This window comes from Maniola jurtina, chromosome 15, assembly GCF_905333055.1.
Source record: "Maniola jurtina chromosome 15, ilManJurt1.1, whole genome shotgun sequence".
Classification (NCBI taxonomy): domain Eukaryota; kingdom Metazoa; phylum Arthropoda; class Insecta; order Lepidoptera; family Nymphalidae; genus Maniola; species Maniola jurtina.
In genome coordinates this window covers 13,269,177-13,297,091 of record NC_060043.1, presented here as the reverse complement: position 1 = coordinate 13,297,091, position 27,915 = coordinate 13,269,177, and the positions used below count along the sequence as shown (strand labels likewise).

General features: G+C 39.3%; 1 protein-coding gene and 1 long non-coding RNA gene across 2 annotated transcripts in view; both read right to left on the bottom strand.

The window, feature by feature from the left end:
* Nucleotides 1-27,915, bottom strand: part of LOC123872881 (unconventional myosin ID) — a 38,851-nt gene that overhangs the window by 5,040 nt on the left and 5,896 nt on the right. Inside the window, exons 2-12 of the mRNA XM_045917478.1 lie at nt 13,677-13,857; nt 6,644-6,765; nt 6,097-6,316; nt 4,856-5,053; nt 3,959-4,195; nt 3,010-3,160; nt 2,172-2,329; nt 1,650-1,771; nt 1,307-1,457; nt 769-915; nt 18-244 (exon numbers count right to left, since the gene is read on the bottom strand). Of these exons, the coding sequence (XP_045773434.1) occupies nt 18-244; nt 769-915; nt 1,307-1,457; nt 1,650-1,771; nt 2,172-2,329; nt 3,010-3,160; nt 3,959-4,195; nt 4,856-5,053; nt 6,097-6,316; nt 6,644-6,765; nt 13,677-13,857 (1,914 nt within the window). The remainder of the gene's footprint in view (nt 1-17; nt 245-768; nt 916-1,306; nt 1,458-1,649; nt 1,772-2,171; nt 2,330-3,009; nt 3,161-3,958; nt 4,196-4,855; nt 5,054-6,096; nt 6,317-6,643; nt 6,766-13,676; nt 13,858-27,915) is intronic.
* Nucleotides 17,714-27,159, bottom strand: LOC123872883. The gene is made up of 3 exons (XR_006797562.1): nt 27,013-27,159; nt 18,457-18,468; nt 17,714-17,724 (listed from the first exon to the last, which is right to left on the bottom strand). It is a non-coding gene; the product is annotated as an uncharacterized LOC123872883 (long non-coding RNA).

Here is a 27,915-nt window from a genome sequence, read left to right as displayed (position 1 = left end):
AAACGCTAAAATCTCACCTGATGAACAGTTTCGTGTGTCCAAACTGCACGTCAGTAACTTGCAGGTCCCTCAGCAGCACCATGACGGCGTCTTTGTCGCTGTTGCCGCGGAAGTTGGGCCACGTGTATTGCGACAGCATCTTATAGCGTTTCAGGAACCGGTCGTATCGTTGTCGTGACGCGAACCCTGCTCGCCGCACTCGGACGTTCTCTACTAGACCCAAGTATGCTACTTGGTGCCGTACCTAGAACGAGATTCATATATTATAGCAACGTGAAGTTATACAGTTTTTTTTTTTTTGACTAAATACAACAATTTTAACAATGTATTAGCATTGCATGAGTTGAGTTGCTTTTTATTGGAAAATGAAAGTGGACCAGAGAATTTCTGTATCCCTGCTTCTTAAAAATGATTAAAATATGAGGTGTTCTTCAAAATTAAGGGACTTTTAGATTTTGAAAAATAGTGTTGGACAGTTTGGATACCTTTGAAAAATTGTCAGAAATATTTACTAATGACACATTAACAACCCTAAGTTTGTGTCGTAAGTGGACGGCGCATCGCGGAGGCGGAATGAACCACGCATTAAACAAATTTTCGACACGTATGGAACTGACTGGAGTCTGGACTGACTGTCACGTCGCATAAGTCGTATCGTCGTAGATTCAGCGTGTAAATCTCCGCAATCCGCCACACGCAGTGCGCTGTCACTCAGGACACAGAGTTACTGCAGGTCTTCACTCAAAGGCGTGGACAATGGATACTCACGAGCTGCTCGTCCCAGTGCGTGGGCGTCTGCATGGGGTTGGGCTTGACGCAGCGCACGTAGAACGGCTCCTTGCTCGCCAGCCCCGCCGCCAGCGACGACATCGAGTTGCGGAACAGCGTCGCTGCCGACGGAGGCCGCTTCGACGTCTGAACATGCATGCACGTATATACTTCATTGCACAGGTTGACAGGTTAGAAAAAGAAAACTTAAAAGTCTTATCGCTAAATAGCAATAGGATGAGATCATCAGAAAATCGCCAATGCGATGAATGACTTATACGTAGGAAAAACGCAATTTTTTGTGAAACTACGCCAGAAGGGCGATAGCAGGAAATATACAAGTTAGGAATGCGTGCGCGCAGGGTATATTTTCCCAGTATAAGCTAGCTTTGCTTCGTGGCTTTCCTGTGAAAATCCTTGTCTTTCTTACACAATAATTTTATAAAGGCGAAAGATTGTTTGGGTGTATGCGTGCGTGCGTACATGCGCGTACGTGCGTGTGAGTGGCTATACGTCCGTGCGTGCGTGTCAGACTCACCTTCTGTATATGCGCACCGCCTTCAGGCCACATGGCGGCTAGCGAGGCGTTGCGAGAAGCGTGCAGCAACCTCTTCAGGTCCTGCCATAACGAGTCCTTGTTCTTGTCCATAAACCCTGTGATCGCGTATGTGACGTCACCTGCATAATGTCTAGTCAAACAGACAAAGAAAATTTTAAGTTCAATTGCAAAATAACGGCAGGATAGATAAATTAAGATACATATTATCTTTTTGCAGGAAGTTTTACTAAGCTACAAGTACAAGTTTTCAAACAAGGCAATTTTGAATATAAAGTATCAAAATTACTTCTTCGGCAATTCGAGTATCAAATATTCAACTCACGTTATTCGGAAATCAACTCCGTGCTTTAGTTTCTTGTCCGTAGGTGACAACTGTCGGGAGGTGTAGTGCTTGTGTCCGTTTAACCGTTTGTCCATGGCTTCTAGCAACTGTGTGTCTGATATCTACAATAGAAAATTATTCAAGTTACTTATGAAAATAATTCAAGTAATGAAGGAAAACGTCACCAAAAAACCATGCAGGTTTCCTCTTCACGACGCTTTCCTCTTCTCGAGCTAGATGTCTCGTAAAAATCATTGCTCTTTTTGGGAAGGAATAATGAAAGTCCCATCGTATTGCTATAACAATGGGAATTTCATTTCAAAAAATTACTGCTAATATGCGATTTGCCTCTTCATTTTTAATTTAAACTGCTAGGATATGGGTCACTCTTCCCTTATGCACCTTAAAGTCAAGAGTGAACAGGCATCTTTTGGACAAGAGCACTCGCCTTAGGCTGCATCATCATTTGCTAACAGGTCTGATTGCAGCCAACCACTAGTCTATAAACTAAAAAAAGATTACCTTGGTAGGGTTGAGGCAGGCTTCATCCATGATGGCGATGATGCCCTGGTGCGGCGCGTCCACCAGCTCGCAGATGACGCGGTTGTTGAAGTACTGCACCGGAGTCCACTGGATGCCTTCGCGGGCGTATTCCTCCTGCTCTTGCTTTAGCACCAACTCTAAAATAGTATTTTCATAGGTATATCCAAAAAGGTAAGGTCAAAAAAACAATATCAGTATTTAAGATATCCAGTCAAAGTATATTTTATTGGGATATCAATTCTTGAGATTTAGGCTGTGGCTGTCGCGACATGTTGACACGATACAAACCTAACACGGTAAAAGCAACTCACAACGATCTTACTAGATGGCACCACAGGTATCTGCAATCACTTACTATGAAGCCTGAATCACACTAACGAAGTTTTAATCCCAAAACACTACATATATAAGTTACAGTACAATAACGATCGGTCAAGCTGTGCCCAAAGCATAACATCCGCTTAGAGCCAGATCTTTCTATTGGCATGGTCGAGCCTACAGCACACATCTCCCGTACAAGACAAATCACTTCAGTCAGTAAAATAATAATTAATTAAAATCAGTTCCAATAAATATACTTAAATTAGTTTATTTCAATTGATAGTCTCTACTTGCTTCAACCTTACCATAAGAGCATACCACTTTAAGCAAAAAAATTGTGGTTAGGACCATTAAGTTATGATCTAAATGGACAGGACAGAAATAAATTAGAAGTATTCGATCAAATAAAATGGATGTATGATATTGGGAAATATGGGACAAGAATCTCTAAGGGGATGAAGTTGCGGATACATTTCGATCAGTAAAAGGTTCTTACCGATGAACAGTTGCTGCAGCTTCTCATTGCAGTAATTGATGCAGAACTGCTCGAAGCTGTTGGTGTCGAAGATCTCGAAGCCGTAGATGTCCAGCACGCCGATCAAGGAACTGCGGTATGTGTTCTGAGGTGACTCTATGGCTTTGTTGATCTGGAAACAAAACCAATAGATCAATTAACCACAAAGGTAAGGAATAAGCATGAATGGGAGAAATCGTACTACAGTCATGCGTAAATCATGTTTAAGCGGATTGAAGATGGAAAGGTGGAACTGTACAGGACAGATGTGCGCGGATTGATCTTTTTCTCTAGTTCAATGTTCATTATTTCATGCAGTCAAATGTACGGTTTAAAAAATTTCAAACTGCGGCGTTTTATAATATGTTCGTACATAATAATTGTAGATTTATTTCTAGTAAGTATATACGCTTTGGGATTAAACGGATTATGGCAGTAATCTCATAAGCACTTTTTACCCGGAGTTATGCGGAAAAGCTAAATAGATGAGTCACTCTACATATTGTACACACATATTTTGCTTTTTAAAAAAGAGTGTAAGGTGAGTTTATTGCCGGCTCTTAGCGAAACTAAAAAGCCGAATTTCAAGCACTTTTGGGAAGTGAAAAAGGACAAATTCCAACTGCATTTCTGGGTCAAATGTGGCCAAAATGTCAGATTTACCTAAAAAAGCAAATTCCAAATATGTTTAGGACTCAAGAACTACGATTTTTAGCTGGAGGAGGATGGTATAAAGGCTGAAATGAGCTAACCTCCTAGCTCACCAGGTCGCCGCCCGCGGATAGATTCTGTCTGCCATGGTGGATTTCAGGACAACTTGGGGAGACAAGACAAGGAGACAAGACAAAGTCAACATTGACCAGGTTTACTTTGGAGGACTTTTTGGCAATAAATCTTCCCGAAATGGAATAAAACATAGAAATGAGCTTACCTGTTCGACAATCCACGTGAAGAGTCTGTCATAGGCAGCCTTGGCCAGCGCCAGGCGCGTGTAGTTGGAGTCAGACAGGCTGTGCTCCTTGCTCACCAGGTCGCCGCCCGCGGAGAGGATCCTGCCCGCCATGGCGGATTTCAGGGCGTCTTGAGTTATTCCCAGGGCGCTGACGCATTCTTTGACGGGGCCACCAATTGATAGGCCATTCGCCGATTCTGTGAAGGTGAGTTCACCCTGGAAATGTTACAAAGAATCAGAAAAATGTTTGTCAGTTAATGTGACAAAAAAAAATTTTTTGGTTTTGTATATTTTTAGAATTTCGTACCTCAAAAGGAGAAACAGAACCCTAATAGGATCCCTTTGCTGTCTGGCTTTCTGTCTCTCTGTCTGTCTGTCTGTCTGTCTATCTGTCCGTCTGTCAAGAAAACCTTCCTGTTGATCTAGAATCATGAAGTTTAGCAGGTAGGTATGTCTTATAGCACAAGTAAATGGAAAAACCGAAAACCTCGCACTTGGTCGGTATTTTTTATAGATACAGTACATTTGTGAAAATATATTACTATCGTCCTCATAATAATTAATCTGTTTTGACGCACCGCAGATTCAACCTCGACCTAATGTGTAGCGGTAACCACATTAGACTAAGCTAATTAAAGGTCACAACAATGAAAGCCGACAAACGTAGTATGCAAATCGTCTGATAGCAGTCTGCCCTGACCAAATTAGATATTCCCAATTTAAAATTATGTGAGGTGCTAAATTTAAATTTAAACTAGAGTTATTTTTAACCCCGCTTTGGGATCCCAACGTGTGTCTAAAGAGTCTATTTGGGAGTCTAGTCTAGTTGGGATCCCAAAGTTGAGAAGTTTTTTCTATATTTAGAAGAATACTTACCAATAAAATGACTCCAGACACTATACTCCAAATATCATTAACAACGGACGAGGAGAAGCCCAAGGCATTAAAGGCGCTATTCGTAAGACTGAAGAGCTTAGAATCCTGTGCTGTCGAACGCTCGTTTCCTAATATCTTGTACACTGAGCTCGTACTCAATCCATACTTTTTCGTGTGTGGGTTGTTTGTGCTGAGGAGCTAGAAAACAAAACGTTATAAAAAGTTTTAATTAAAAAAAAAATGCATCCCACTTCTGAACTTCCTAAATACTTTCAGGTGAAAAATGTTGACTCGCAAAATAAATTTAATATAACAAGTTATTATATGTATCAACATTTCATGTACATGCTAGATGATGCCCGTGACTCACTCCACGTAGATTTAGTCGTCTTTTAAATTTGGTAACTCTTTGATTTTCCGGGGGAAAATGTCCTATTTCTGTTTTATGCAAGCTATTCCTGGTATACCTTTGGTCAAAATCGGTTCAAGCGATGGGCCATGAAGAGATAACAAACATACAGACTGTATGATATTAATATGGATTTCGTAGTCGATGGTAGTAACATTACGATGCGAAAAGAAGAAGAGACAAATCAATTATATTGATTGACCTTCACCCGAGTTATTAATGGCAGAATTGTGCTTCCCACACTCGAAGTCTCACGAATCAAATCTTCATTTTGATCTAAATTCTGGTATATTCCAGAGTGTTAATATAATATGTATAATATTTAAAGTATATCACGAACGATTTTATAGATGGGTACATATGTTATTGCTATTGTTTCATAAGTCATAACAAACGTCTACAGTTTGTGTACAACCAATAGTGCGTTTCATGTTATTGTTTTCATCTATACATATAATAAAATTGTAGAAAAGTGGTGTCTGTACAATGGAAATATATAAAAAAAAGTAGCAGGGGTTGTTATTATATCGATGCCGAACCCGAAATTGTAACTATTTTTTTTTGTCTGTTTGTCTGTGTGTTTGTGCACGCTAATATCAGAAACGGCTTATTCGATTTAGATACGGTTTTCACTAATATATTGTAGTAAGCTTCACTTAACATTTAGTGTTTATTTCATGTCAATCGGTTCATAAATAAAAAAGTTATGTCAATTTAAAGAATCACGGCGAACATTTTTAACGTACATGCTGCCCGAAAAGTCACTATTCCACGCGAACGAAGTCGCGGGCACAGCTAGTAATATAACTATAGCTCGATCCTGATGTCGTACCTGATAGAAAGAGTGGAAGTTCCTCTCCCCAGGCTGCAAGCTGACAACCCTGCTCTTCTCCAGCAGATAGTTGCTGATGTGTCCGCCCATGGGATCGCCTTTGTAGTCAAAGTGGATGTCCATGTACTTGCCGAAACGAGAGGAATTGTCGTTTCTGTTCGTCTTCGCGTTGCCGAAAGTTTCGAGGATTGAGTTTGACTGTATGAGGACGTTTTTTACTCTGGAAAAAATAATTCTTTCAATGCTTTTATCGAGGTGCATGCCCACCACATGTTTATCCCAAGAAAATCCCTACCCTTATTGGAAGGGGTCACGACCTTTAGTAATGAACAATATGACAAAGACAGATGAAAAATATCAGAAGAGGTAGAAAATGTTTTTTTTACTATAGAAAAATATTAAGTTTTTGTCAAGGCGCATGCGGAAGTGACTATCTAGAAACTCACCGCATTTTTCTTCCAAGAATAAATTTTCTACTATCTTCAGCGGCCTCTTATACGGGGGTACATCTTGTGCCCATTTTAAAGTATTTTAGAGTATAAATTACCTGTCAATGTACTCCCTGTGAACCTGCATGGTGTTGGCAGCAATGTACTTCATGATAAACTTGGAGGCTTCCGTCTTCCCCGAACCGGACTCGCCGGATATGAGGACGCATGTGTCTCTCCCCTGGAACAAGTCAATACAATTTTTTTTAAAGAATTTTTTATAGGATCACTTTGTTGTCTGTCTGTATGTCTATCAAGGCCCGCCAAGGGCATCAAAACCTATAGGATACTTCCCGTTGACCCAAGAATCATATTTAAAAAAACAAAAGTGTTATTTCTTGTACGATGGTACGGAACCCTTCGTGTGCGAGTCCGACTCGCACTTGACCGATTTTTAAACTTACTTTATAAGCAGTTAGTTACAGACAGTAATGAGTAAGTGCCACTAAAACAAAGCGCGTGTGGTCTTAACCGTAGATAATGTGCTTCATATTTATGTTGCACGCTGAAGGCGCTCCGTCATGGGCACGAGCCAACCACGGCACAATGGGTAATAATCGCGACACTGTCACAATACACAGACAAATGTTTTGACACGGCTTGCATACAGTTCAACATGTACAATCAATGAAAAAAGGACACAATAATAACGATAAAAGAAAGCTATGCTACTTGTATTAACGTTTAATTCTAATAAAAATGAGAGAGGAGCGAGCACGAAATTTTCTTTCACCAAAGAGGCTCGCAAGGTCAGTATTACAACTATTGGTTGCACAAGCGCAGTGAGCTCCAAGTTTTTATGTTGCATAAGATAATACCGACTCTCTAACACCCCGGTCATATTTAATGTGACTTTTACAACACCATGTTTTATACAAGTTGTTATATCATTGCACGTTAAGAGGATACTTGTCAACGATCCCCCGTCGATTTCCTACGTATGATATTATTGTTCTTATCTCTATCTGCCCTGGTTCGTGCATTCTCGGTTCCTAGATCGGTACATTTGTGATAACCAATTCAAATTGCTGTGATTGGCTGAACTTACCATGTTCTTGCTGTGACAGTGAGTTTGAGCCACTAGCGGAACAATGTTAGCCGGTCAGAAATGATTGCAATTAGTCAACCTGTTTGACGTCCGTGTTCTGTTTTCGATTACAAAAAAGAAAAAATTGTTATTGCGATCATCAATTTTAGCAAATAGTGAAAGAGAGTCGGCCAATCAGAGGTCACAACTACCGCCACACTTTCTGTCAAACTTTGGCAGTAGGCCTGCCGAGTAATGAAAACAATTTTTCATTACTCGGCAATTATTCTGGGAAGTAGGGTTGCCACCTGCCTCTTTTTGATTTACAGGCTACCACCATCAAAAATACGGGGTTTAGATTTGTTTACGGGAGACATTGTTTTTTATTTATTATTGTATTGTTTATTATTGTATTTGAAGAAATAGGCGGTGGTTCTCTCTGAAAGCCTATTTAGATATGTATTTCAGTTTATTTGTAAGTTTTGTATTTTTTCTCTGTATGTTGCCGTGTCTTGATTGGTGAACTGTGTTTGCAATGTGGTTTTAAATAAAAGATTATTTATTTATTTAAATAGCTTTTAAAAACTCTTCATTTTGTAAAACAAAATGTTATACATTTCATGCATACAGTCTTTGCATGTTAACTTAAAATTACATTTAACTTGTTATTCCACCTTCACAGTATCAATAGGTATCAATAGGTAGGTATCACAGTATCAGTATATCTTCACAGGAACAATCCATGGCCGTAGCCAGGAATTGATTTCGGGAGAGGTTTTATCAGGGCCGGAACTGAATCCTGTCATAAGGAAAAAAACGTTCGCTCAACTTTATGGGCTAATTACCTGGTTAGTTGAATTTCGCCTTTCAATTTGACAGTGAGATAAAATACAACAATGAAAAAGCGCAGCGCAGTGAGCGTAAGTGTTTTTGGTTCAATACAGAAAAAAAATAAGTGAAAGGGAAACGAGTTTAGCCATAGCAAGATACTTCTTTACCAAAATTTTGATACTTACTATTCAGAGGTAACTTGCACCCCAGAAACGAACATAAGCTTTTTACCCGGAAATTCCCCCACGGAATTTTTAAAAACCTAAATTCATAGACCAAGTAATGCGAAATGTTTGATATATTTCCAAAAAATATTGGTAAGCAAATGCAAGAAATAGTGTAAGTATTATTTTAGGTTTAGGTTTTTAACGGTGTCCCAGGCACAGTGGCCATTTCTAAATTTCTAGTCTGGTGGGAGGCTTGGGTCATGGCTAGTTAAATGGTTAGTATGACCCTACCGGCCAAGAAATTAGACTGCACTATTACCACTAGGAGAGATTAAAGTCAAGGGCTAACTTGTATAAAAAAAGGCTTAGATCCTAAAACCAACCTCCGCCTCTTTGGCTACGGCCATGATCAAAATCGAGTGGGTTTCGGCTACGCAGGTATTATTCTACGCATTGTCGCACAAGGAAAATATGTATTCTTTCTACTGGACATAATGTTAGTGTATGGTTTCGCCAGCCAGCCCGGCTGAATTTGTAAAAAACCGGCCAAGTGCGAGTCAGACTCACGCACCGAGGGTTCCGTATTCGGGTATTTTTTTCGACATTTTACACAAGAAATCAAAACTGTTATGCATTAAAAAAAATATGCATAAAAATAAATAAAAATCTGTTTTAGAATGTACAGGTAAAGCCCTTTCATATGATAACCCATTTAATTTATGTAGTTATCTTAGTTTGAAAATTGAAAATACTAATATTTGTTCAAGAACACATGACAGACGAAGAGACGGAGAGACGAACAGATGGACAGACGGAAAGACAGAGAGACGGACACACAGACAGACAGACAGACAACGAAGTGATCCTATAACAGTTCCTTTTTGCTTTTGAGGTACGGAACCCTAAAAATATTTAGTTTTATTTGCCCCGTATTTTATTTTCATAATAACTTTCATAATTAATTTAAAAATACGGGGCCTGTGGCAACCCTACTCGGAAATCACTGTGACATTAAAATTAATGTCAAATATTTTGTTTTCGATTACAGAAAGCTTCATCAATCATTATTAATATCTTTTCTTCGTTGTGAATGGCTGAATTTTTGAATTTCAGCCAATAAGCAGACTGTTTGCCAATTAAACGTCATAACAATATAAATTCCAGAAAATTTAACCAAATAAAACAAACTTAGTGAGAATGCAAACGGCACACAATTTATAATACGTATTATGTTAGTCGTATATAATAGATATTATAGTAGTCGTTCACTTTGGTAATAGTCAGATTGTCATCAGTAAAATTGATATTGGTTGATGTATCGTAAATTATTGTTTCGGTGACAAATATTTTTTTTTATCTATTTATCTTTGAACAGACTGGAATAGAATGAAGTGGAATGGAATAGAATGATAAATTTTTATTCCTGTAAACTTTTAGGTAAACTTCAAGAAAATCTATAGGGTACTTCCCGTTGACTCAAAACCATGAAAATTTAAAAAATTTTAATCGATAAAGGAAGTTTGCGACATTGTTCCATAAAAAATTTGGATTGCAACTCCTCAATCCTGATATTGTAGGGGACCTGACTACTAAAGCAATGGGATTTATAAAGTGTCGATTATATTAATTGATATTGAATGTATCTTTACCAAGTAAACACTTTGTCGGTGACCTCGAGGACCCAAGTCCTCAACCTTGATGCTGTGAGAAATTGCATTCCTAAATCCTGGTGATCCCTCGGGATTTGAGTGGTACAGAAACAAGTTGTATCCCAGGGACGGGCTTTTACGGAGAGGCAACTTTTGTTCTGGGAAATGAAAGGATCCCACGGGATTTTTAAAAACCTAAATCCACGCGAGCGAAGCTGCGGGCATCAGCTAGTTGTAAATATATTTAGAAGCTACTATAAGAATAGGTACCTATATCCTTATATTTTTCTTGTATGGCAGCGCGCGGTTTTAAATTATAAATTGCACGACCTGTCCTTTTTTGTAATACATTTTTTTCTCAATATCTACCGCTTTATCTCATAGCAAGATTCCGTAAGACATAATACAGTGAAAATAGGCAAAATATACAATTTCTGCAGTTTCCACGTCAGTACCTGTCGAATCTTTCTAACAGCGTAAGCAGCAGAGCTGAGTTTACCATCAAGTGTTGATATATGGGTGTTCCATAGAAGCTTTGCATCTAACCGAGAAACACAGGGTTCTTCTTTATTTGATATCAACATATGAATATTTATCAATGAATTTATGTCATTTAAGTTCCTGGTACTGGGCAGTGTGAATTCAACACACATAGATTTCTTTGCATTTGGAAGTAAATTGTTAGCAATAAATCAGAGAGTGACCTGATATGGCATTATAGTATACACTGTCAAAAATTATAATATTAAAGCTGTGCGTATTGCGTGAGGAAGAGGTTCCAAGAGAGTTGCAACTTGCACGGTTTGATGCATGCGCTATTGCCAGCGAACATGAGACATAATATTATTAGCTATAGGCAATGACTTTCTAAGCATGGACACATCGTGGCATACAACACAAGAGCCCAAACATGGCACACGTTTCTAAATTCACCCTATGTAGCTTCAACTGCTGCATTTATACATTCCCGCTAACATTCAAGTCCTGTAAACTAACCTCAGTGATTAAGCCGCAATGTAAATCGATTATTGCACTCGAAGCTGAATAAGGTGATTTTAGAAGCAAACTTGAACAAAAAATGGAATGGAGTAGTGTAGCACTATTAATTTTTGTTATTTCTTTGAGAGATTTTTCGTTTTTGTAAATATGAAACTATTATATTATATCTATACTATATAACTATTATACTATTCTGCTCGTGCTGATTCACTGACTGACTGACTGACTGACTGACTCATTTGATCACCTCTTCTGTAAAATTTTGTATGTTTTTTTTTACCGATGGTTTCGTATAGAGGACAAAAAATGATTCGGAGGAAAAATATGGATAGAGCTGATGATTGAGGATTTCGGTGAGGAGCACGGCCAGGGTATTGAAGATAGGTGGGGGGTGCTCGAACAAATGTCACTCAGAACTTCATCCAATTGACAGGGAGCTGAAAAATAAAACCAAAATGGCGGATTCAAGATGGGGCTTGAATCAAGATGGCCAAAGGCCTCCCACCAGCCGACCTAAACCAATTAAGAAAAATCTCAATCGGCCCAGCCGGGAATCGAACCCGGGACCCTCGTCATACAAATCCACCGCGCTACCACTGCGCACCGGAGGTCGTCAAAAGATCTATCTATACATATAATATGTTTGTGCACGCTAATATCAGAAACGGATTATTCGATTTAGATACGGTTGTCATTAATATATTGTAGTAAGCTTCACTTAACATTTAGTGTTTATTTCATGTCAATTGGTTCATAAATAAAAAAGTTATGTCAATTTAAAGAATCACGGCGAACATTTTTAACGTACAGATACACGCCTGGCGCCTGAGCGTCCGTGGCTATATAAAGCGCGCTGAGAGCTATTCCACGCGAACGAAGTCGCGGGCACAGCTAGTAATAAAATAAATGTGATACAATAATGGCCAATAGATTTTACATTGAACAAAAAAAAGCTACTCCACAGTTTTGTTTTTCCGACATTCGTGACGCGCCCTTCCATCTGTCTCTTTCCGATGTGCGTGAGAGAAAGGAATGGAAACATTGTAAATAATTTTAGATATTTCTAGTGTTTTCAATGGTTTTACTAAGTATTTTACACTTTTTCACATGTTATCTTACGTAAATAAAATTAACTTACCGGTGGTAAGTCACACCATCTTTTTTCTGCGTCGTTAACATATTATTTCGGCACTTTTTGATCGCGCATTTAGGCGTCTTGACAGCTTTGCAGTCCACATGCGACTAATGAAGAAAGTGTGCTTACACCGAGTATAAGCACACTTACTTGGTCCCATGTTATGCGCGCCAGTGCGATGTCCTTGCTTAGAAAGTCATTGGCTATAGGCGTATGTCTGAGTAGGTAACGCATACGTCTAACGCAAGTTGAAATGCACCAGTGTATTCAGTTAGTTACCTATCGACAAGTTTGGAGTCGGGTGCAGTCTAAATGTGGCCCGTGTGTTTAGACCACGTTTAGACTGTCAGTTTCCCCGTCATCCCCCGCACCTCGCCACCCCGCTTGCACAAATCGAGACAGCACGAAATTTTCAAGATTTTTGGGTGTAATTTCTGCTTTTCGTAGTTCCAACATAATTATAACAATATAAAATATATAACGATATTTTTTTTACTACATAATATTCATTAAATTTTCTAGGTCTGTGGTTTTTCCAAATTTCATTAAATTGCTTCGTTGTCTAGAAAAACGAGCACAAAGTTGGGCCTTTTTTTAAAGAAAAATACACATCTTTGAGCCCCTGTAATTTTAAAACTACATATTTTTAGAAAAATCTAAAACACCACAGACACAGATATTAGTTTCTAGACTATGTCTGCAAAATTTCATGGACTTTGGTTGCTTAATATTCAAATGAAATGGGAACTACGATTGTATGGAGTAAGTGACGGAGACAGCCCTGTTAATAGGCAGAATTTTTACCCTTTTTGTTTTTGTTTAGCCATATCTATACTAATCTATACTAATATTATAAAGAGGAATCCTTTGTATTTTTGTATTTTTGTATGTTTGTATTGAATAGGCTCAAAAACAACTGGACCGATTTCAAAATTTCTTTTACCATTACTTAGAGGGATTCTTCCGAATCCGTATAGGCTATTTTTATCTCGGAAAATCAAAGAGTTCCCACGGGATTTTTAAAAAACCTTCATCCACGCGAACGAAGTCGCGGGCATCAGCTAGTTCGCAATAAAGAAATTTGAATTGAATTGTATTGAATTGAGCTTTAATCCAAGTTTATCATCATTATCAACCGATAGATGTCCACTTCTGGGCATATGTCTCTTGTAAGGACTCCCACACGCCACGGTCTTGCGCCACCGCGCCGCCACCCAGGGCTCTGGGACTCTTTTGCGTCTGTCCCACTTAGTTTACACTTGTACATATTTAATCGCATTTTACCTGTTGCCGCAACACCCTCTGGCAGGCGTCGGCCACGGCGTACACGTGTGGAGGCACCTCGAACATCTCCCGCCCCCGGTACTGCGCCATGTGCTGCTGCCCATAGATGTCCAGCGTCTTGTACGGGTTCACGGACACCAGCACCTCACCGATGTATGTGTAGATTTTGTTGTGTTGGAATCTGTAACAAGAGCAATAACTATTGAGTAAACAAATAGTTTGAAGAACCTATAAATATTGGAGTCCCAAGGCGCCAGAATGGCGACTAAAAATCACAGCGTTGGAAATTTCAACGTTGTATTTTCTGGTGACTTGGGCCGCTGAACTTTGTAGGATCTTTCAACTTGGAAGACTCACCATTAGGTGGACTGCCGACATCAAACGAGTCGAAGGAAGACCCTGAATAAAGGCAATGCCGGGGCCTGTGGGAGTCCTTGCAGGAAACCTGTATTATTCTTCTGCTACATTATCTACATTTGGTGAAGAATAATAAGTGGAAAACTACTTGTGATTTCTAAAGCCCATTTGAATAAACCTAAAGGTACCTATAATACCGCACAACCCCTATGTGGGTTGCGACTCGCAACCCTCGTGTCAAACAAAACCGACCGTACAATATAAAGATTGATAGTCTGTTTATGAGTCCCACTAACAAAAATAGATAGCCACCATGTGTTCATGGTTATGATTTATGCTGTTATGGTGATTACGGTGTGGCGCGCTGACATGCAACTGTCGGGTCAACGGCCTCAAGGCTATGAATTTTGGCACGCGAGACATGAAAAAAATCAAAAGAAAGCCGGAGTAATTTGGAAATGGATTGTTTTCGGTTAGGCTATTACTAAGGTTGAAATCTGTAGAGCGCACTTTGACTTTGCTTAGACTTAAGTTTCAGTTAAAACGAGACACATTTATGCCAGCGGTATAACGCTGTCTCGTTTTAACAGTGTCTTAAGACTGAGCAAAGTCAAAGTCCACTAGCTGATCTCAGCCTAAGACTCGGCCGTCCGTCCGTCTGCCTGTCAGCGGGCTGTATCTCAAAAACCATAATAGGTAGAGACTTGAAATTTTCACTGGTAGTGTATTTCTATTGCCGCTACAAAAACAAATACAAAAATTTGCCGATATGAAAAAAAAACCGGCCAAGTGCGAGTCAGACTCGCGCACAGAGAGTACCGTACTCGGGTATTTTTTTCGACATTTTGCACGATAAATCAAAACCATTATGCAAATAAGTAAATAAAAATCTGTTTTAGAATATACACAGACAGACAGACCGACAGACAGACAAACAGTAATATTTCCTGCCGGGCACCTACTGTAAATGCACTTTGTCGGTCGTTGCAGTATGTATGTAATAATGTCGTCGCTGCATGTAAAAATTACAGTGACTATTACAAATACTTACGACATGCTCTACGGTTTCATAATGGAATACGGAGTGGTAAAATACTCATCGCATTTTAAATCGCTACATGCATCGTTAAAACAACATTGAGAGTAAGCTTCACTGTTCATTAGAATGCCGACCTAAATACTTGCACTGTATAGTGCGCGACAAGTCGAGATGGCAATCGAGGTATGAGGCGGGGCGTCCCCACCCCGATTGCCATCTCGACCTGTAGCGTACTATACTTAGGTAAAACTATAATTTTACTTAGGTAGGTAGGTATTACTAATTTTTAACCCCCGACCCAAAAAGAGGGGTGTTATAAGTTTGACGTGTGTATCTGTGTATCTGTCTGTGGCATCGTAGCTCCTAAACCAATGAACCGATTTTAATTTAGTTTTTTTTTTTTGTTTGAAAGGTGGCTTGATCGAGAGTGTTCTTAGCTATCATTCAAGAAAATCGGTTCAGCCGTTTGAAAGTTATCAGCTCTTTTCTAGTTACTGTAACCTTCACTTGTCGGGAGTGTTATAAATTTTTAATTTACACTTGTTTGTGTTGTATCCACAAATTCACGGTTTTCGGATTTTTCCCTTTACTTGTGCTATGAGACATTGCTACCTGCCAAATTTTATGATTCCTATTGGTTTTGATTCCCTTGACGGTTTTTGACAGACACGACAGACAGACAGACAGTGAAGAGATCCTACAAACAAGGGTTCCTTTTTTGGGATACGGAATCCAAAAGAAGATGCAAAAATTTGCAATAGTCAAGAGACTATATTGACAAATGAAAGTAAAATGTTGGCATCCATTTTCCTTTCCTCGATCTTGAAGCAGCCCTAGAATTAGCATAATATCGTGAACTAGGCCGTCATAACTTCACGCATTCTCATTACCATATCGGCTATAAACAAACTCAATGCTCCAATAATTATTTGCTGTGGTATTATCACTTTTATTGCTAAGCTTATAAGACCCAATGTAAAGCTGCTTATGAGACTATCTAAGTGTCCAGATTGTCCGAGAACTGGTGGGGAAAAAAGGTTTAGTGAATAGCCACCCAGTTGCGCTTCGATTTTTTTTTCACCGGTTTAGTACATTTAAGTATTCAGTAGGTATTTTTTTTACTTTCCTTCATCATACAAAAGCTGTTTGAATAAGACATGAGACGCCCCGTCAGGGCAAAGCAAAGTACTCGTAAGTAAATACTTAAGTAGACTTTACTTATACTAGTAGATATTTTTTTAATTGGTTTTCATTTTTTTATTTTAGTTGGAAAACCAACAGCTAAATTAAACTAAATAGTCTTAAAATTATGTGACTATGAATACTAATAGGTTTTTAGGTATAAGTAGTTCTTCCCCGATATGCAACTTTGATTGCTATCAATTCCGTCAACGAAATTATTGTAAAATGCATATCATATGCATTTTATAGTATAAGGTTTTTTAGAAAACACATGCGACTTTACGTGTGATGTGACTTATGCCATTGTTGAATAAGAACTTGCGACTTCTTAGTGAGGTTTAACGCGTTCTAAACGAAAAGGCTCTTTGAAATATCGGGAGAAAAATCGTCACAGGTGTCTTAAAAAATGCTTGAAACCACGGTATTGGGTCCTTCTTTTCGGTTCTATATATATGCCGATTCCAGAAACCACTGTTATATCTAACAGAGAGCTAGCTATCTTCAGATCTCAGATCTAACCACTGGGCCTAAAAGTAGTCATGGCTTCATCAAGTGCTCAGTTCCGACCAGCAGCTCTCAGACAAGATCGACTGTCAAGTTCAAAAGCTGTGGGTGACGTCACCGCATTGCCCACGCGCCTCCGGGGCCGGTTTTTAGTTCAAGACCAACCACCGGCTGAGCAGAGGCTAAATACATTAGCGATCTGGTTTTTATAAGCTTTTTACTTGAGCAATAAGGATAAATATAGATAAGGCTTCATCGGGTATTCATTGAAGGCTTAGGCCTCGATTCCACTGCCAAGGTCTATAAGTATGTCTTAGCTATGGTGTCTTCTGGACAGGCCCAAGTCTATCGGACGGGCCTCAAGGTCGAGCCTTGGCTATCTTCTTGATAAGCCGAAGTTGGTCGGGGTACGGTCCTCGAGACCGAGCCTCCTTGCCCGGGCGTAGGTATCCTCACTTGGGCTACATGGACCAGTTGTTTCAGCCTTTCTACACGTGGCTAGGGCCACCCCTGTCTAATGCCGGTCTTGAGGTTGTTAATTTGACCGATGTCTTTAAGAGGGTGGCGGGAAGTGGGCGGACGAGGAAGGCGGAGGATCTTGTTTTTCATTCTGAGAGGATACTCGTGCTCATTAGTGGGCCGGCGATGGGTTGATGATGTTTCTGTTTATGTGGCTTGGATCTCTATTCACCATTAAGTAGTTGACCGCTAAGGTCAAATAAGCAATTAGAACTCTGAACTTTAGACCGTTAGCAGTGGGATTGATGCCTATGCATAGCATGCGGCAGCCAAGATCGAGAAAAAGAGTAAAAGAGTAGAGTAAATTCCTTGGCACTCCGTACTGAAGGATATGTTTAAGAAGGACCGGAAATTGCAAACCAGACCGGATTGCAAATTGTTTCATTGCGTAGCAGTAGATAGGACCAGTTCTTTTTAAAAGTTTTCGGATTTTTTCCTTTACTTGTGCTATAAGACATACCTACCTGCCAAACGTGATTCTAGGTCAACGGGAAGTATACTATAGGTTTTCTTGACAGACACGACAGATAGACAGACGGACAGACACACAGACTGACAGACAGAGAACAAAGTGGTCCTATAAGGGTTCCTTTTTTCCTTTTGTCGTACGGAACCCTAACAAACTCCCCCCTTTCCGCTATGTGGGTAAACATGCCGCACCTTCTCTATGTCAAAAGCCTATTCATATTGTGACATAAGAATAAGTGTGTGGTTATACAAGCTAAATGATGCCAGCCATGAATCATACAACAATTAATGATAAATAGCTATTAGCCAGTGTGAATCAAGCCATTTATGTTAACTCTTTTATTTAAATTAGAATGATAATAGTCAACATGGCTTTGACGGTCTATTGGCTAAGGGCCAAGAATAGGGTGTATTAAGATGGACCACACTACCAAAACTTTGCGATAACTGTATACCTACCTATTTTCAGATTTGTACCTAGCTACCCCAGCGAAGCAGGGGCTGGTCAATTTTACAAGTTGTAGTAAATATTTACCTTCCAAGGTAATTAAGTAAGTGGTAAAACCTGGTAAATAATATTGTTCTTATCCACTATCAGATAAGACGGAATATACAGGTGATAATAACGAGTATTGCTGATAAATACGGATAATGATAATAAATGTTATCATCGCAAGTCCATTTTACCTATTTACCTACTTGATGACGCACGCCACGTTGTACCTACCACATTTAACTTTAATGTATGACTTCATCAATATTTATATTTTTTCATTTTATCTAAGACACGGCAGCGAAGTACCTATTTAAAAAGACAACATTAGTTATTGCCTCATCTGAAAGCTTTCAAACTAACTAATAAGGAGAAGTAAAGTGTTTCCTCAGTTCTCCAGAACCAGGACCCTGTCAAAGATCAAAATGAATTGCAACAAATCGTAGATATAGTGCATACATTTCGAGATTTCACTCGCCATTTTTAGGGTTCCGTACTTCAAAAGAAAAAACGCAACCTGTCTGTCCGTCCGTCCGTCTGTTTGTCAAGAAACCTATAAGGTACTTTCCGTTGCCCTAGAATCATGAAATTTGGCAGGTAGGTAGGTTTATAGATTTATAGGTTTAGGTAGGCTGAAAACCGCGAATCTGTGATTACTATCTGTGGTCATTAAAAAAAAATAATTAAAATGTGTTTCAATTTTCAAAATAAGATAACTATACCAAGTGGCCAGTGGGGTATCATAATATGAAAGGGCTTTACCTGTAAATCCTAAAACAGATTTTTATTTATTTTTATGTATAACATTTTTTAATTTATCGTGCAAAATGTTGGAAAAAATATCCGAGTACGGAACCCTCAGTGCGCGAGTCTGACTCGCACTTGGCTGGTTTTTAGCTTTATGTGTCAACTGTCATGTCAACATAAGGGTTTTAGTCCTTAGTTTAAAGGTAAATCGTACTTTTGAGATGATCACATCACGATGATATTATGATTATTGCCAAAGTGCCGAGCTAGAGCGATGCGATGGCAGGTATATCTCCGTCGCTCCTTCATCATTAGTAAGATGTAGGTACTTACCATATCCATACTTAATATTATAAATGCGAAAGTGTGTCTGTCTGTCTGCTACCTTTTCACAGCTCAACAGTTTAACCGATTCTGACGAAATTTGGTACAGGGTTAGCTTCTATCCCGGGGACGGACATAGGCTACTTTTTATCCCGGAAAATCAAAGAGTTCCCACGGGATTCCCAAAAACCCATCCGATTTGTATGAAATTTGGTACCAAGGTAGCTTGCGTCCCTGTAATTGACATAGGCAACTTTTTATCCCGGAAATTCAAACAGTTCCTACGGGATCTTAAAAACATAAATCCACGCGGACGAAGTCGCGGGCATCCTCTAGTTATAAATACAAAAATGTGTTTGCTTGTCTTTCTTTCAGCTGCAACAGAGCAATGGAACGACTTGATTTTCAGCATGGATTTAGTTGAAGACCTGAAAAGTGACATAGGCTACTTTTTCAATAAAGGATTAAAAACGCTGCAATGTCGGACAGGTCCTAAGTTCTTAGTACACCATATCCATTGTTCTTAGTACATTACCACGCCACGTTCGAAAGCGTGTCATGGGAGGCATACAACGTACATACAACCAAAGCGCCAAAACAGGATACCTCGAGGACGTCTGGCGAGTGGCCCTCACAATGTCAATGCGTTAGACGTGTGCTTAAATTACAATACACTGCCCAAAGGCCTCGCGTAAGGTGTTCATATGAGCAATTTCAATATTGATTATTGGGTGAACGATTTTGAGTAAAAGAACATAATTATATCGCCACACACGATTGGTCCAAATTCGCATCTTTTGAGTATTTTTAAGCTCTTCTATTTGTTGCTGATTTATGTATCTTAAAGTTCCTGATGGCATTTCTTAAAACCCTTGTTGAGTGCACCAGCTCTAGGGTTAAGGGATGTCCTCTGAAATCTCTAGGTCCACCGGTTTAGACCAGTCAGTGTTTAAAATTTTCTCAAGTTAAGGGGAAAGCGGATGGACGGGGGAAACGTTAAAACACGCTCTCTAAAAGGCCTTAAAGGTCTAGCAGTGGACGCATCAAAGCTAACGACTAGTAGGATGGATAATGGATATATATATTATGGTATTTAATTTATGCATTAGTCTTTATTCATTTTTCCATGATTAAAATGAGTAAAGATAACATTTTGGTCTAGAGTTTGCCAACTCTGATTTGTGCACCGCATTTTGCTTTTAGTGACCGTCAAAAGTGACCGACCGTAACGTAACTTTAATCTCTTTTTTTTCAAAAACCTCAATTTACTTGATTATCTACTCCAGTTACATATGGAGAGAGCAGAGACCATGATTAAAGTCACAAAATGAACAATCTACCTATCAACTATTCAAATTACATCACAAAGCAAATCCACGTAAAATAATTTCACTATAGAATGCATTCGGTAAAAGTTTGGTAAAAGTGTGAGAAAGATCACAAAGATGAGGTTAAGATATCCCAATTTAGTATGCGCGTGAGTGGAAATACAGAAATAGTCTATAATGTGTACAGGGACGACTTATGAATGTGACTCTACAAGAATAGAACACCAGCTTTTGGCTATAAAATCCTGGGCATGCGTATCGTTAAGTCTCTTAAGTGTTTCGAGAAATAAAATGACAATATTGTGGCCGTCATTTAAAAGACCGCATTTAATTAGTATAACCTGATAACATCACACGTTAAGGGGAAGAGAAGGGACGGAATTATTAGAACTAAAGGGGGTAAGGAATAAGGACTTATCTTGAGTGACGATTCTTTAACTTTTACACATGAAAGGCTGATAGGGCAAATGTGTACTGGAGTGGAGATAGCAGACAAGAAAGCGCAGTGTACGTAGGACGATCTCCCGCTTACTTTGTATTATGTGGAGGTCGCCATATTTTGGACTAGTGACGTTTCTCACACTCATACGATAGAATCATACAGCAATCAAGCGATGCGAACCTAAGACGGAAAGCAACTCCCAACGATCTTACTAGATGGCACCACAAGTACCTTCAATCACTTGCTATTATTAACAGAGCCTGTTTCTTCCGTCTCCCTCCGGGACATCTGGGGCTGTAGCTAGTCAAACACAGTTCTTCGATTTCTACTATTGTATATTCAAGACATTTTAGCCCATCACCATTACTTAGATATTCACAACACTGTTCTTATTCTAAGATTCACAATCAATAATAATATCATTCTCTACATTCTCTCGCTTCCGCACCATCGCCTGTTCTAATCTCCTGACTCAACTGTCAAACCCGCCACAGACACTGACAGCTGACATCAGTGTAATGTTACCTTCGCTAAAAAAAGTGAGTTGTTGCCTCGTTTCTAACACTATGAAGCCTGAATCACGCTAACGAAGTTATCCTAGAGGCTTATAGACACAAGTACCGACATACAACGGTTGGACCAGCTGGGCCCCGAGCATCGCTCGGAGGAAGATGTTCAGTGTTAATGGCACACAGCTTACACAGCTTACAGCAGCAGCGTACAAAGTAAGACAATAATTTTTTGAAAAAAACTTTGAAAAATAAAATACTTGCAATAAATGTTTCGTAATCCTTCGTTTTGGTCCACCAACTACGATTATTGTAACCGTCACAAAATAAAACGTTACATTCTTCGAAGGACACACTCATGTGCCCCAATTATTATTAATAGACTCTCGACCTTAATATTGATTTCATAATACAGACTCTTGAGTCTTGATGATTTAGCGACTGTTAATTTGGTACTAGTATGCAATCATAGTTATAAAACATAGTTAGTATTGAGTTTTGATTTTGAAATATTATTAAGTATAGAAGACACTGATACACCTTTGCTTCGTTCGTTGTTGAAAACTGAACTTTATTGAAATAGAAATGCATAAAACTGGAACAGCAGCCCTAAATATATTTAAAAAAAAAAACATTTATATGTAAAGATATCTTAGCAACAATATTTATGCAAAAATTTGGATATCGACTTTTTTAAAAGTCGGCCATGAAAAATATAGTAGAGTTCTTCATCTCACCCAAACAATACGCATTTTAATAAAATGAGAAAGAACAGACGATCGAGTCAATACTATACCACATACCCATAGATGTCGGAGGAGCCTACCTAATAATACCAATGTTTTGGTCAAGTTAAAAATAGAATGTTCAGCATATCAGACGTTATATAGAAAGATATATTTCTTATGCTCGGGCCACATTAAGGTAAACGTCAATGCCCAACAACGCCATAATTATCATGATAATTATGCCGGTAATTAACGCGTTAAATTGAGTGGCCACACTTGAAGCGTTAGGTGGTAGGTGGTAGCACCTACGGTTATTAACGCATTTTTCAATGGAGTTTCCCGTTAATGTAGCTGGGCCATTATGTGACTGACTATAACAGCAGATTTTGTTTCAAATCTAAAAATCGCCCAAAACGAACGATGGCTCTAGTAAAGAAAACTTTCGCAAATGCAAAATTTAGGGTGGTACTGTAATATGGACATTGGACATACTTATTAAGTAATTTAAAATGTGACTCAATGCATTTTTTATATTCTTTGTGTCAGATAGGTAATAAATAAGCCTTAAAGGTTTATATAATGATTAAACCTGATTTCAATTAAAGAATTAAATGCAAATGTCCAAGCCCGTGATTATATTGGATTAGCTTACCGGGCTTAAACGGATTAAAGTTCGATCAATGGACGAAGCGCCAACATTGCCAACACAGCGGGAATGACGCCTAGGTCTATAGTTAGATCTGTTTCCGGATGATCCGAAGGAACTTGGTAATGGTATGCGTTTATATTATGCGATCAAACTTAACTTTTCCTTATTGGAATATATTTTACTAGCGACCCGCCCCGGCTTCGCACGGGTGGACACTACCACGAAAAATCCTATCTATTTTCCGGGATAAAATATAGCCTATACGGATTCGGAAGAATCCCTCTAAGTAATGGTAAAATAAATTTTGAAATCGGTGCAGTAGTTTTTGAGCCTATTCAATACAAACATACAAAAATACAAAGGTTTCCTCTTTATAATATTAGTATAGAAGTATAGATATCAAAATGTTAAGTATATCTTTTTGATCCATACTACAACAACTTAAAACTTATAAATTACGAAAGTGTCTGTCGGTCTGTCTCAATTTCACCTGTATGCACCTGATTCGCTAACTCAGTGTTTAACAATGAATAGACACCGAGCTCATTTGACATTGGTTGGTTCTACATAGAGGAACCGCCAATGCCTAGCCGCCGGCCTTTCAGGAAAAGTGTTGGCCCGCCCCTTGAATAACCCCATGTTGTAATCTAATGGGAACACCGTAGAAGGGAGTTGATTCCAGAGTTAAAAGGATCTGGCACAACGGGCGGTCTAGTGCGCCAGGCACCCAGGTGGTAAGGCTTCACTAAACCCGTAGGTACCTCTGATCGGTTTCTACGCGGCATCGGAACGCTACGGTACGCTAAATCACTTGACGGAGCACGGCTTTGTCGGTAGCGTGGTAACTAGCCACGGCCGAAGCCTCCCACCAGACAGAATTCATCCAGGTTCCTTCCTTTTTAGCATTTACAAATAACTGTCTTGAATCTTAATAATAGTAACTATGAAGGACAAACGTACGAGGTCGTCACTCGTCACGCGTCGTTCAGAGGTAACGAAAAGGCCAGATGCTGTCAACATTGCGTCACGAGTGTGATTCATATTGCCTGCTACACCACTCATAGTAATATAGCTACTTAGCATAGTGCTCTAGGGATCCTTACTCATGCGGCTAGCTTCCATTTTGAAGTAGCGAGAATTCGCCAAACTTTTATCATCAAATGATATTTTATTCAAAGTTGGTACCATTGTACTTACACTTTTTAATCGACTTCAAAAAAGGAGGGTGTTCTCAATTCTTCGGAATCTTTTTTTGTTTGACTGTCTATTGTAGAAGTAATTGTAAGATAATAATGATAATGAATTACGTAAACTTAAAACTAAAGAGGAGACCGCGTACCGGTAAGCGGAGTGTGGGACGACATCCAGCCCGTTGGACCGATTACCTGAAGAAGGTGGCGGGAGTGGATGAGAAAGGCGGAGGACCGTGTTTGGTGACGCGCTCTTGGAAGGACTATGTTGCAGGCTGATGGAATGGAAATGGTCTAAACTCTAAAGTCTAAACCCTTCTCATTCTGAGAGGAGCTCAGTACTGGGTCGGTGAGGTATTGATCATGATGCGGGGTAACTAGACTACAGATCATTACAATGTCCTGCCCACTCCTCAACACCTACCCAGTTATCCAATTGAGTAAAGAGGAGTCCACTCCTTGCGATACATGCATTTCAACTAGACTTGCAACGAATATTCGGTTACTATTCGGTATTCGGCCTATTCGGCTGCTTTTATTATATTCGGTCGAATACCGAATATCTACATATTATTCGGCCGAATACCGAATACTTAAATAATATATTTTGTCGTAGAGAAATAATTGGTAAAATGAAAAATTAAAATCGATTGATTACGTATAAATTCATATTTTCATTTCTGTTATAATCATTTAAGTAGTCATTGGTGCATAACACAGGTACATAATCATCTTCTGAATTGGAAAAATGGAGGATTCTATGTATTTGAATTATTGTGGTAATCAAAATTTAGAAGGGTAAGGTTCTCATTTCTTTTATAATCATTTATTAAGTAGTCATTGGTACATAAAAGTACATAATTTAATCATTTTCTGTATTAAACAAGTTAAGAATTTTTCTATGCATTTGAATTATTTTCATAATCAAAATTTAGAAGGGGAAGGTTATGGTGCAGAAAGACTAACTTTTCTGCATTTTTAGGAAGTAGTTTACTTCTTTTTTTCTCGTAGACCATCCCAACTTCAGAGCGATGAGTACATTAGAACAAAACAAAGGAGCGCGAAACAATCACGTCTGTACAAGTTTTTGGCGCTAAAATCCGGCCGAATACTTTTGCCTAATATTCGGCTATTCGGTCAGGGGCCTCGCCGAATATTCGGTATTCGGTATACGGCCGAATTCTGTTCCGTGGAATATACTATTCGTTGCAAGTCTAATTTCAACCCTAAATGTATAGCACTCGACAGGTTGAGATGGCAATCGGGGTATGAGGCGGGGGGACGGCCGCGCTCACCCCCCGCGAGTTAGCTGTGCGGGTGTGTGGGGCGTCCCTACCCCAGTTGCCATCTCAACCTGTCGCACACTATAAGTACCAGCTAAAGTACTTTAACGAAGTAATCAACATATTTTTTATTAAGAATAAAAGTCATGTCTGTTCTTTGATGTCACGATGAGTAGTAAAGTGTGTCGGCTTTGTTTCTCACAGCCGCGAGGAACAAACGGGTTTCAATTCTATTGAACAGCATACACATTATTATCTTCACGTTAATAAACATGTCTAATTGTTGGTGGTCACGTAATTCAATAAAACTTTTATACTTCGAGATAACTGCTTAAAGATGCTTACATATTCCTTAAGTAAGAATTAAGTAAATAAGTTTTGTTTCTTCAATGTGCTTAGGGTTGCCAAAAACTGTTTTGGTCGCCATTTCTCAGCAAGGCGTATCATCGCTGTCCATTACAGATGATTGTCGTCAAGCACAAGCCTATTAATTTGAAACATATTAAAATATCGGTTAAGTGCGAGTCAGACTCGAACAGGATGGGTTCCGTATTATAGTACAAGAAATAACTTTTTAATTTTTTACTTAGCTAAGGAAAACGTCCACAAAATTAACCATAAAACAAGTGTAAATTAAAAATTTATAACACCCCCGACAAGTGAAGGTTACAGTAACTAGAAAAGAGCAGATAACTTTCAAACGGCTGAACAGATTTTCTTGGATTATAGCTAAGAACACTCTCGATGAAGCCACCTTTCAAACAAAAAAAAAACTAAATTAAAATCGGTTCATTGGTTTAGGAGCTACGATGCCACAGACATACACAGATACACACGTCAAACTTATAACACCCCTCTTTTTAGGGCGGGGGTTAAAAATGTAGGAACGCGGACTCAACCTAGGTGGGAAAACGCTAAGTCGTAGAAGAACATAATTCATAACATTTCCTTGTCTGATAATAAGAACTGCGCAGTCCGCAAAAGTTCAGCGTTTGACCCGCAAACCCGGTCGACGGCCTCCATGCTCCTCCACTTAACCATTCATTAGACAGACTGTAGACACGTCACTCGCTATGCTATGTACCTACAAGGCCCTTTGAAGATAACACGTGCAAGGCTCAAGCTAAAGTATGCGTCTTGTAATGAGCATGCCCCACTTCCAAGTAGAGGCAAAAACGTCTTTCACATAACGAGAAATCCTTTGCTTACATCATTGAGAGCATGCTCATGAGATAGTAGTTAACTAGTACCACAGCCAAAAGAGATTCTTCATACAGTCGCTTGATAGAGACGTCAACACAGAGCAATTCTGCAAGACCACAACAGTGATACGTGGGAGACGTCGGAAGAACAAACCTTTGCTTTTTAATTGATCCGTCGTTGGGGAATATACTTAATTATTCATAAGACAGACTGTAGACACCTCACTCGCTATGCTATGTACCTACAAGGCTCTTTGAAGATGGCAATTAAAACTGCCATACCCCTTCCAGGTTAGCTCGCTTCCATCTTAGACTACACCATCACTTATACTTCTTGCAATTCACGAAGGCGAGTGATCTTTACTTGTAAACATGGGCATTGCGTAAGTGTGCGTGCGTGTTGGACCAATCAGTCGCGAGCCAGCGCTCGCAAACGCACACATTTAGTGTACCTTACTTATACCGATACGACTTGAACACAAGCATAAGCTACTCGCCTTCGTGAATTGCAAGAACTGTACCATCAGGCGAGATTGCAGTCAAGGGCTAACTTGTATCGGAATAAATTAGAAAAAAAAAAGCCAATCAGAATTCAGAAGAATTGCGATTGTAATGATGGTGAGGTTTTCCGGCATGCATGACATACTTAACTGGCCGGGGGAGTCCACAAGGAATTCGTTTATCCTTACTTTAATACTATAAGAATGTTCCAAGTCAGCGTTCAGTAATCGTTTCCCGGATGGAGGGAAGTGGGTCACCAGTCACTGTCATGACACAACTGATCGGGGGAGGGACAATTTGTCCATCCTTTCTTTAATACCCTGGTGGTCGGAACGATGTAAGGCTGGCGAAAGGAGAATCAGTTTTGTGATAAAAATAACCTCCTTTGATGATTGGCGTTGCTTGATTTGTTCATTGCTGCCAATTAATACCCCCGATACCATCATCATCAACCCTTCACCAGCTCACTACTGAACACGGATCTCGTCTCAGAGTGAGAAGACTCGGTAGGAATCCCGTGGGAACTCTTTGATTTTCCGGAATAAAAAGTAGCCTATGTACTTCCCTGGGATGTGAGCTAACTCTGTACCAAATTTCATCATCAAAATCGGTTTAACTGATAGGCTGTGAAAAGCTAGCAAACACAGAGACAGACAGACACACTTTCGCATTTATAATATTAGTATGGATTTGGTACAGAGGTAGAGCTTGCGTCCCGGAAATTGACATAGGCAAATTTTTATCCCGGAAAATCCCGAAAAAAGAGTTTAGAAA